Below are 12,277 nucleotides of genomic sequence, written 5' to 3' on the forward strand. Positions count from 1 at the left end.
TAAACACCTGCAGTGCACACTGCACACATATTGATAACATAATCTCCACAAGACACCATTCTGCAGAGAAAGAGTGAGCAGGAGTGAGAGAAAAGCCAAGAGCAGAGGAGAAGAAAGAGAAAGAGAAAGAGCCTTTGTGATAGTTTTACATCTCAATGACCACAGGCTGAGAGAGCATGAGCACTATGTCATACCGCGGGTCACGGCTCTCATTCTTCCCCCCCAAGCCCTTTTCTCTTTCCTCTCTCTTTCCTCTTCATCGCTTCTCATCTTCATAATGTCATCCCCTTTAATCCTCCTGTCACTCTAAACACATTAACTGCACAAACAAAAAGGTGAAAAACAATTAGCGGCTTTGGCGATGTATTCTTTCAGCCTGATGTAGCAGTAAATCTCACAATTGATCTAGCACACCTCAGAATTCGATTCACATCTATCTTTCATTTGCAGCACGCCTGGACTGGAATACCTCAATACCTGAGAGCCTGCTGTGCCTTTGTACTCATCTGCAGTGCACAAACTGTCAGGGCTTTCCCCCCTCAAACACACCTTCAACTGTATACAACAGTGGTGCATTTTACAGCCGCAGAAACTTGTGTCTTTATACCACAATAAATCACACTCTACGCTGCTTGCATGTTCACCATGTATGATAGCTCTGAAACCTCTGTACACAAAGGCCTACGTCCTCAACATGTTACTCGCCTCAAAGGGATGTTCTCATACCCTTTTTAACTTGCACACACACACACACACACACACACACACACACACACACACACACACACACACACACACACACACACACACACGCGCACACATCAAGTCTCCTGGTCTCCAGGTAGATACACACCTCGTAGCTCTCTCCCCTCCTTCATTCGGCGGACCCTGATCTTCAGCCTCATGTCTGTGTCCTGCAGGTCCGGCCAAAAACAGTCCTCCGCTGGAGCAATCACCACATCCAGAGGCATCCCCCAGAACACAGTCAGTGTCACGCACACACACAAACACACACACACAAATGGAAATGTTCTGGTGCCCCCTCTTCAGGGATGGAGCGAACCCCCTCGCCACGCAGAAATGTCAGAACAAACAAACAAAAGTGTTCTCCTCTGAGGACTGAGTCTGACTGTAACAATCCCAAGTAGACACAAAACTCCTGCTGGTGCTCAAGTCCACTCCGATCAAGTCCACTGTTCCAGTGTCCAGGCGGTGACCCTCAGAGAACAGAACCAGTATACCAAAAACTAGTCCAAAATGTCTGTGGACGTGCTCCTCAAGTCCACCTTGGGCCAAAATCCCATGCAATGACCACAAAAATTCCTAAAATGCTCCTGCGCCAATATTCAGCAATTCTGTGGTTTTGTGAAGAATGGCCGCCACACAGAAAGCAAGAGGAAAAACAAAAGTGGGTAGTCTGTAATGCCTGTACGTATGAGCCAGCTGTAATGAGCCTGCAGCTGGTTTACAGAGCGTCTGTGTGTCTCTCTGAGCGCTCACTCTGTCTCTGTGAGTCCACAGCCAGAAGAGCAGCCCACTATTGTTGTGCTGCTCCACTCTCCCTGTCTCTCATTCGCTCAGTTGCTGGCTTACACTCCTCCCTCTCCCTCCCTCCTCCCCTCTCTCTTTCTCTCTCTTGCTGCAAAGAGGATGACGGAGCTGCACTCTCTCCTCGAGCTCTGGGGGTGAATGAGCTCACTTGCCGTGAGCTCAGACTCTACCCTCCCTCCCCCTCCTCCTCCTCCTCTCCCTCCTCCTCTGCTACCTCCCTTGCACCCTCCCTCTCTTGTGGAGCCAGCGCTCCGTCATAGCTAATGTCTAAGGCATGTAACCACATTCCTTACTCACCCAACAAATATGCGGCCACCTCAGGGGCCTAGCTGCGGAGCAGGATGGAGGCGAAGACACAGCTATAAGGCTGTTTAGCAGATACGTACACACTAGTACGACAAAACCAAACAGTATATGTGTTGTTGATTACAGGGAAACAAGGAGAATCCTTGTGCTGATGTGCATGACAATACGCCTCTGCAGATGATATTTGCATGTTTGCTGAGGGTTTGTGAACTTGACGGTTTCAAAGCAATAATAAAAACATGAGATGCAGATTTATGCTCTTCAGATTAAATTTTCATACCCACCCAAATCAAATACGAAAGATTATCAAACAAAAATTCTGCACCTTTAATAAGGTTACACAGTTTAACAGTGAGCAGAAGCTGAATACCTACATTAGGTTGATTGCCTTAAATGTACTGCAGCGTCTAAGCACATTACACTTACTGCAGGGGGGGGGATTAAGACTGTCAGTGTGTTGAAAGCTGATTTGTCTCTGAAGGTGAGGGAATGTGTGTGACTTCACCGTGTTTCCTGCGCTGGTTCATGTCTAACGCGCCTGTCTTTGGACACTGTGTTCTTGTGTTTAAAGGATGAAAGGAGAGGGAGAGGAGGAGAGAAAGGAAAGCTGTAGAGAAGAGAGGAGTAAGGGAAATAAAGACGAATGGAAGAAGACAAAGAGGAAGACTAGAGGTGATGAGAAGACCAAACATGCTCGTGGTCGCCAGCCATCATCTCATTTGACAGGCCACAGACTTCTGGTACTTTACTATGGAATGACAAACATGTAGGCCACAAGTCCAGCTACGGAAACAAAGCGGCGCAGGATTTAACATAACCGCTGGAGGAGACTGAAAGTTAACTAATTATTATCCAAATACAGCTTTTAAAATACATTCTAAAACCTAAAAATGTTTACATAACTGATCACTGTTACATGATGCTTCTTTTTAGCTGTCATTTTAGGCAATTCCTCTTTTTGCTGGTAATAAATAGCACAGATTTTTTTAAAAACAGCACCAGCCATGAGTGGGCCGGTCAAATATTCTGTCTGACTGTCTGCTCAGTTTCAGGTTGAGATATCGCGGTACACTGATTACATTCAAACCAGGTCAGATGGGCTTCAAGTACATTAAGTCATCGCCACAGTGAGCACAGCTCAAAAAAAAAAAAGAGGCAAATAAGCTTATACAAGATGTCTAGTTAGGGGGCCAGCTGCATGCTCACTGACTGACCTCATCTCATCACTGCAGACCCCTGAATGATCACACACGGGTGAGAACACCCTTACGTCACCCTCTGTTCAACTGTGGGTCACTCAGAGAGGGAGCGGGAGAGGAAATAGGTCACTTGGTGATGATGAGCTTTGTGAAAAATGCAGACATTGGGTTTTGGGAGGATGTCGAACCGCTAACACTCACACTTTGTTCCTCTTCTGCAGCTGGTTGGAGCAGGTGTGGCACTCTTCAGTGACAACTGGGGTCACCGCACTTCAATCACACTGATTGTCACCCTGCTTTGAATCCACACCTCCGTTTGGTTGTTCTGTCTGCGTGGCTCGAAGCTGTTAAAACCAGCTTTGAAAGCCACGACTTCCTCACACCTGCAAACCCACAGCAGTGGAAGCCAACAGCAACAAAACAAAGTAGCCGCTGGTGTTTTAATGATCAAACTCTTTTGAGTTCCTTAAGCAAACACCATGCCCTCACTCTCTTTACACCCCTCTCCTCCTCCTCTAGTCCTCAGCAGGGTAACAAGGCTCAGAATAGTAGGCGTGTTAATTAGAGGATTACAGCCAAGACGCTATAAATGACAACCAGGCCTTTTTTATTGACTGCACATGTGTGCCCTGCGGAGACAGAAATAGGTAGGACAGTCACTCCCCCCCCCTCCCCCCTCCTCCTCCGCTGACATCGCTTAGATTTAGAGCATGCTTTTATGGTAGAGGGCTTGTTACTGGGACAACTCACAGTTTACAGAGAGACCAGCCAAAACAGACTGGGAGAGAAGTGGAGATGAGTATGAGATAGCGGTGTAAGACAGAAAGAGAGAAGGTGTGTAAAGGCCAAAGGGGCCTTGGAGACCAGAACAACATGGCACAGCGTCTTTGCAGTGGAAGTCACAGGGTGTGTTGTGAAAGGTGCAAACAGATTTAGGGGAGAGAACCAATGTTGCTCATGTACAAGCAACGGGTGTTAAGAGTCTATTAGCTGATATGACTTTATCTGGATATGACGACTGTAGAGAGAATAAGGAAATATGTATTAGGGTAACATGTTATGCACATTGTAATCTAGTTTTGTGTTTGTACAGTTGTGTACAGGTGTTGTAAATGCAAATATATGATGTATTGAAGTAATGGCCCTGTAAAATGACAGGTGTGACCTGAAGTTGGTCGCCATCTTCTCTCTGGTCCGTCGTCTTTATTCTTTTACACTTTGCCAGCAATTCTTTAACTTAGTACTCTTAATATTTACTCAGTTTTATACGGTTTCTACAGTAGTAACTTTACATAGTAACTTTTTCTCCGTATTGCATGTTTTTCTGTCCTAAAAGAGGAATTCCTGTTGCTCTCTGAGGGTTCCCTTTACATTATTTCCTGTAAAATATATATTTTTATTCATGCTGACTTATTCTAAGCTGTTTTTTTTAACCATTTCTATTTTGTATGTTCTTTGTGTTTATATTTATCTTGTGTTTCTCTCTCACAGCTGCGTATTAGAGAACCTGCTGCCCTTTTGGTACAAATGCATTAACTGATTATGTGAAATATTTGTGATTCAGATCCACAGTTTTAGGGAACTGACAGCTCCCCCAATGATCCAATGATATTTAGCTAGTAACTAGGTCTAGAGTAATATAGGGTATATACTACAATGGGCATTAATAGTTATATTACGTTTTAGTATCTAATATTGGTGTGGGTTATTATACTGAACATTTTTTACCAAAATTTGAGAGAAATATTTCAACTGAGTGCATAAAAAAGTCTTAGATTTTTCACTTAAACCTGTGTAAAATGTGTTGAGTTTAAATTTTTGTTCAGTGTATAACTATGATGATGATGATGCTGTAGAATAATGGAAGTATCATACTATTTAGAAATACCATGATATTTTTTGAGTGACATGATGATTTTTGAACAGGCTGAATACCCTCAATAACTACAAATCGGTAATGAGATATCTTTGATTTTATATCTCTGTAGAAGACCGTTGTTTTTGTTTTTCACTAACTAGAGAGCCTGAGGTCCGGTGTGGTGTTGTGTTTCATATGTTGTTGTTGTTGTGGTGGTGGTGGTGGGATGTTCTGTTGTGAGCGCGTAGTGTCAAATATAAAATATTTGTGTGGTGTGGACCCCAGGACGGAAACCCACTGCTTCAGCTACAACTAATGATAATCTTTATAAATGGGAAATGAGAATCTCAGTCTAAAATGAACAATGCAAACAATAATTCTTTCAAGAGTCAAAAGTAGATCTATGTAAAACTGTAAGTTTGCACTAACGTTGTAAAATAAATAAATATTTTTCTTTCAATATACTTTGTCAGCGAGCCATACCCCCGTCCCTCCCCGGTGAGACAGGCAGCGACAGGAGCATCATCCGACACCACGGATCATCTGTCAGGATATCACGGGAAAGAGAGACGTCATTCCACAGATAGGGCAGGTTAGGGTGATGAGTTAATGTGTGTGTGTGTGTGTGTGTGTGTGTGTGTGTGTGTGTGTGTGTGTGTGTGTGTGTGTGTGCGCGCGCCCATGTGTTGCGACCATGTGTGAAGAGGATGAACGGAGCAAGGTGAGAGGAAGACGAGAGAGGACATTGCTGCAGGGGTGAGACAGGACGGGGTAGACAGTTATTTGCTCCAATGCGTGTAAACACGAACATATGTGCACAAGTGTGTGTTTGTGTGTGTGTGTGTGTGTGTGTGTGTGTGTGTGTGTGTCTGTATGTGCATGTATATTGGTGTGTGTGTTGACAGTGCTGGTTGTCAGGGGATCAGTAACAAGGCTGCTCTTGCAGTGATGTAATGCCTACAGGAGAACACAGCTGCCATGCCTGGGGGGTGAGGTAGTCACCAGGGGAGGGGAGGGAGAGGGGAGGATGGATGGAAGGATGGAGCAATTGAGGGTGGGGGTGCTGGAGGAGAGGACGAGGAGATTAAGTAGCTGGGGGTGGTGGATGTAATTGGGGGGTTGTTTGAATCTATAGGGAGATGGCGGCTGAAATTATGTACTCGTATTACAAGGGGACATCAGTGGTGCAAATGAACGCCTGAGCTGATTCTAAGGCTGGTTAATTTGTTCTTACATTAGACACCTCTTGATCTAAATCAGGAAATAATTTTAAACGTAAGACTTTATTTTATTTAAGCAAATGTCTTTATCTAACACTGGTGCACTGGTAAGCAAAATAAAGATAGTTAAAACTATGTACGTATAGCCCCTTTCACACATGTATTGCAGACCTGAAATTATCCAGATATTACCTGGAGCTGTAATCATTGGATAAATTAAAGAAAAAGCAAAGAATCTCTGTTGCTCAAGATCAAATTAAGACCAAACTACGTGACTGCAGTGTAATCCATGTCATATCCTGGCTCCTGCATGCTCTACCCAGGTGCCACCCCTCGCCTAAACCAAACAGAGACAATCTCTTGTTGTGTGTCCATAACGTCCAAAACAGCTTATGTGTTAATATTCTCTCCTAATCCATGTGCCTACCTACATTTATTAGAACTCTCGTTTACGGACGGATAACGTGAGCCAATGACGTCAAGCAGAAAGCCTGAGGAGGTGAAGACGAGAGGAAGATGGAGGGAAGTGCTTTTTAGATGTAAAGAGCAGGCGGGAGGTGGGGTGTGTGTATGCGATTAAGGCAGCACTGATGCACTACTTGGTTATATATGTGTGTGTGTGTGTGCTCATGCAAGCGGTAGTTTCATCTCTATCTGTGCAGCCTGGAGGGAGGCCTGCACGCATCAGTCATGCAGAAGACCCCCTGCCCCTCAAACAACTTAACCCCCTGGAAGAGCTCGGCACCCGGGGCTACTGCAGCAGTAAATCTGTCTCACTGGCAAGAAATTAGTTTACACACACGGATATATATGCTCAAGCGAGCGCATGCACAAAGACACACACACAAAGAAAGAGTAGAGCTATCAAACACACCGAGGGGGGCTTTCAGGACCAGACGGGTCCTCATAAACCAGATGAACTACTTAAAAATCCCAGTTGGAGATGTTCAGTGGTGTGTGTGTGTGTGTGTGTATGTGTGGAGAAAAAGGGGGGCTGTTAAGCCTCAGTATGAAATGCTGCTGGCCACCGCAGGCATGTGCTTACAGTATGTTTGCATGCATATAAAGCCTGTGCATTTACTTTGTGTTAAAGTGTGAGAGAATAAAGCACATGTTAATTTTAGCCGAGAGTGAGACAGCTCACAGCTGTTTTCTGAGGTTGTATACAGATGAGTAATGCATGTGTGTGCGTCTGCGTAAGAGGGAGAATAAAGCATAAATATGAGCACATCAGTCTGAAGGAATGAAGAGATATATAATATGTGTGTGTGTGCGCGTGTGTGCGCTCTGCTTTCGTCTAATTTCCCCAGAGGTGAGTTTGTCTACAAAGCTTCACTTGAGCATAACGGATGGTTATTTCATTCTAAATGCTAATGGCCTGAGCTGCGATGCACAGGGTTCCCTTGCAGCACTCGAATGCAATAACACACTGAAAACACACATCTCAGCTCTCTCAATCTCACTGTCTTTCACATGTCTGGCACACACACACACACACACACACACACACACACACACATACTGGTGGTAGCAGTCTAATAACTGCACTGCTCCAGCCGAGAGGAGCTGACAGCGGATCAGTTTGTTTTTAATGAGTTTGTACTGCTGCTACATGCTAGACTGACAGGCAGGTCTCAGATCAGTTCAGTGTTAGTTAGCTCCTGTCAGCGCAGCAGGCAGGCTGACAGACACACTGTCCTGACACCAGTGCTGGAAGCCAAGCCATCTGGTCCTCTGTTAGTTACACACACACACACACACACACACACACACTCGTCACTGCCTACCAGCGTCTTGTCTACCTGTCTCATAATTAGCTCAGACAGTCTCAGACTGTACCAGTGTGTGTTTCGCTGTAGTCTATCCAGAGTGTCTGTCTGTGCCTGTCGCTGACTGGTATGATCAGCCCCCCCCCCCCAATATTCTTTTACACAACAACTTCGATTATCTCATCAGCACATGCAGCATGACTCACGGTGCAATGTAAGGCCGGAAATGTGCTAAAAAAAGTGACTCTCGGTTTTTCCACTGACCTAAAATGCGTAATGGTGCTTGAGAAAACTATTATTTTCAAATAATTATTTCCAAACAGAAATGGAAATTAAATATATCTGCTGATGTTCCATTGAGATAACATTTTCCCGAATACTAAGTTTAGTACATTTAGATTTCATTACAATACTGTGGAAGGACACATATGAAATGGGGAGCTTGGTGTTCCTCCATCAGAAAGTTTTGTGCATTAAACACTTCATTTCCAGTCTTATGCTCCACTTTGTGCCTTTTCTGCATCAATCTATGGTATTAACGTCTTTAATTTTGCCAAAATAAAATGCTACATGTTTTTATTAGGGGGGCAAAATGTACATGATCTAGATATTGAGGAGGATGTCTCTTCGAATCTGCAGCTATGAATAATGATACCAAATTTATAGACTTAATGAATCTTTCTTAAAAAGTAGGACATACATTAAAAACAAAACAAACTTTAACTCAAACTGTAAATCATTTCCAAGACAGCAAACACATTGCTGAACATTTACTCATCCAGCAGTGCCCTCCTAAAGACAGAAATACAGCAGAAGTAAGGCGTGACACCCTGGAGATTGCATTTGGGCGTACAGGACATGGTGACAGCGGCTATCGCAACACCCGCGGTCAGGGTTGGCTTTCCTGCCATTACAGGCCCCGGAGACTGTGTGTGTATGTGACTGTGTCACATCCACAGCGCTGCAGTGACATCACTCCGTCAGCTACAGAAGAACAATAGAGAAGGAATGACGCGATGCCGTGAGAGGAACTGGGCAAGCTGTTTCTGTGTGTGCGCCCTGCCAACGCCTTTATGGTGCTTTTAAAATTATTTTTAAAGCGCATGGTGGGACTTCTGGACTTTTTTCTTTCTTTCTTAATTTAAAAGACGCTGCTAAAGTTCAAATACACAAACACTACACACATTTGTATACATACATGCTGAGCTCCCTAGGCGTCTCCCTCTTTCACCCCGGGGAGCCCTGATGTCACGTTATCAGAAACAGGAAATAGTTGCGTAACTGAAGAAGTGGCCTCTCTGGGCTGCCTTCGGCTCTGCGTGTGTGTTTGTGTGTGAGTGTGTTTATATGCGCGGGGAGGGGGAAGATATCAGGAGGACAGGGAATGATCACAAACTACCGCATTCCTCAATCTGGGGCCGTGGGCTTTCCTGGAACTCCAAAATTAGCCTGTTGCTGTCGCGATGGAAAAATCTCCTGCCTTTATCGGGAAGCAGCGGCAGCCCCAGAGGTTCAGCTGAAAAGTTTGTGTGTGGTCAGCATTAATTTACGGTAATAAGACTTCTGTTACAAGTCTGTACACATACCAGGAAAAGTGTTAAACTGCTGAAGATTTAGACTCTCTGCTCTGCAACAGGCGACCAGTTTACTCCTGTGCCAGTCAGCCTAGTAAAAAAAAACCTCCCATCTTTTTTTCTGAAAAATTATGAGCAAACTGAACGTTAAAATAGATTTTCTCCTACTGTAACACACTTCCAAAGGCTGCCAAGAAACAGAATCTCATCCACATGGCGGAGGTGCAGGCTAAATCTGATTAAAACAGCTGAAAAAAACAACAACATAGCAACCAATTAGGTAAATAAGGAAGCAGCGCTGTGGTATGCCAGAGATAAAGTGCAACAGCTTCAAAGCATCAAGACAGCACGATGATAAACAGGAATCCACCATTGTTTCAGGGAATGACGCTATGACAGGAACGGCGGTGGGCAGTCCGAGCATGAATGGAATCTGGTGGACACAGGCCAGCTCTGGGTAGGATAAACTAGCATCATTTTTAGCTACCTCCTTTCCCATTTCTTCTGCCCTTGGAAATTTCCACTCCACATGTGTGTCAGAGTCATCAGGATAAATGCTGCAGTGGTAAACTGATGGCGCAGCAACCGAACTACGGAGTGCTTGGCCCAAATTCATGGTGAGGCTCGAGTTATGAGGTGCTGATGGAGGGAGGGCGTAGCATGGAGAAAACCGGCCCGGGTTAGCGCGCTGTTCAACTTCAGCTCCTGTTGACCTGATGTGTTGACACTGCCTAGGTAACAGTTTAAACAAACTATTTTTATTCCATGCTGGATGAATACATGACAGGGGGTGGACTGGGACATTCAGAGGGCTTCTAGATAGATTTCAAATGCAGCAGGAGACAGAAGGTATGCACTGTGAATGGACTGTATACACAACACAGCTAAAACAAGTATGGTAGAAGTATTTAGGGCACTGTGGTACAAGCACTGTCCCACAGGAGTTCTCCACAAGCTTTACTTAGTATACAACAGGAAAACTGCATCTTTTAAGAAAAGATGCATGTCATATTTAATTCTCTGTACGAAGCCTACACTTGTTGATTCTTGTAATTTCGCTGTCATACTTTACAGCTTTATTCTTTGTATCCCTAAACTGGAAATAATTCTGACATACTATAAAAAAGGCTCATGTTCAGGGAACTCTGCAACATAACTAAGATTTTCTTTTCTGTGTTTCAGACTGATGCATTAAGATTATTTGCGACAAATTTTACACTAATCTTACAAGTTCGAGGAATTAATAGTACATGTTGTTTATGCAACATGCTAAAAACACAGCAGAGGCGGCATTCGAGACACATGACTTGACTTGAGTCAGACTGAAGTCGCAAATTTGAGGACTTGAGACTCACTTGGCTAACACTGATAAAAGGCTTGTCATGAGCCTTGACTTTTTTTTAAGCAAATATTTGCATTTTTTTAAATCAAGAGGTTCTTTTTTGTCTTTGAAACCTGATTGGGTGATTTCTAGTGCAATGCCTGTAGATCTAACAATCTACTAGCATGCGGCAGACCAGAAGAGGCTAACTCATCAGCTATCATGAAGGGGGGTAAGTCAAAAAAAAAAAAAAAAAACACAACACAGCAGTAAAACAGTGGAACAGTGGTATGCAAGAACAGTGGTATGCAAGGTCTGCAGCTCAAAAATCATTGACATGACCACCGCAACATCCACCTTTATCCATTATTATCCATTACTAAAAAACCCACAAAGAAAGGTACAGGAATGTGTCTTTTTAGTTTATTCAATCATCAGAATTTTATGTGACTTGCTTGATCTGAGCAATGACTTGACTCGTCTTGACTGACTTATAGTCGGGTCTTGACTTGCTTGATCTCACCACAGTAAATTGGGACTTGCAAGACTTAAAGGTTGAAACTTGCACATGTGACTTACTCATTCCTCTGCTATACAGTAAAAGATGGACATAATGTTAGTCCCTTTGCTTTAAGAACATCTAAGCTTAAATATTGTTTGTGATTGTGTGTGTGTCTGCACTGTAGGGCCATCACCCTGGGGTCGTTTGGTTGATTGGTTAGTAGATATGCTCTTGCCCAACCAAACTCTCATTGGTCACTTATGTTATTTTCATAAGGCCATGTGTCCACCAAAGCGTCTTTTCTCAGCTGAAAACAGCAGTTGTTGTTCAGCACTTGTTGTGACGGTTGGTCTTTGTAGTGTTTGTCCTGCTCCTTCTCCACTATGACTGTACAGCTGGTGACAATGACGTGTGCACCGTTTTACATGAAGCTAAACATTTTTCCACTCTCATTTTTAATTGGACAATGGATAAATAATGACAGAGGATGTTCAGTGTCAGATTTATTAGTATGGATTCATCTTTACTAAGTCTCCAAAAAAAGCTTCTGAAAGGAAGGCAAGTCTCACTTTCACTTGTTGAAGAGATATTTAACGTGAGTAACGGTATGTTGCATATGACATTGTGAACCCTGTTAACTTGCACTGGGCAAGTGTTAGTGTGGAGCTCTTTGAAAGGAAAAACACACCTCAGTGGACACACAACGCTAACAGGTAGAGTGCTCTGTGGTGATTTAGTTAAAGGGAAATTTCGGTTTATTTCAACCCATCTCCCATCGTCCTAAATTTGTTTCAAGTGACTAGTGACATAAAAATAATAGTTAGCATGTTAGCCGTTAGCCTAGATACAGCCGGGGCGCATAGTAGCGTCAGACCTGTTAAAACGTTAGCGAACGGGCATACTTCAAGTGCAAATTTAGTCCACTAAACAAGCTTTTTTTCCACAAAGACCGCCTCATATCGTTAGGATTAATGTCA

The 12,277-nt window shown here is 43.7% G+C and overlaps 1 protein-coding gene across 4 annotated transcripts in view; it reads right to left on the reverse strand.

Annotated features, from left to right (window-relative positions):
- The window catches only part of dusp8a (dual specificity phosphatase 8a), a 52,048-nt gene that overhangs the window by 9,793 nt on the left and 29,978 nt on the right, over positions 1-12,277 (reverse strand). The window contains exon 1 of one of the 4 annotated variants that reach the window (XM_049573967.1): positions 854-1,672. The exons of the other annotated variants lie outside the window; for them this stretch is intronic. Within the exon in view, the coding sequence (XP_049429924.1) occupies positions 854-971 (118 nt within the window). The 5' untranslated portion in view covers positions 972-1,672. Of the gene's footprint in view, positions 1-853; positions 1,673-12,277 lie in introns of those variants that run through there. 4 annotated transcript variants of the gene reach the window in all.

Source organism: Epinephelus fuscoguttatus, linkage group LG4, assembly GCF_011397635.1.
Source record: "Epinephelus fuscoguttatus linkage group LG4, E.fuscoguttatus.final_Chr_v1".
In the NCBI taxonomy this organism is placed as follows: domain Eukaryota; kingdom Metazoa; phylum Chordata; class Actinopteri; order Perciformes; family Serranidae; genus Epinephelus; species Epinephelus fuscoguttatus.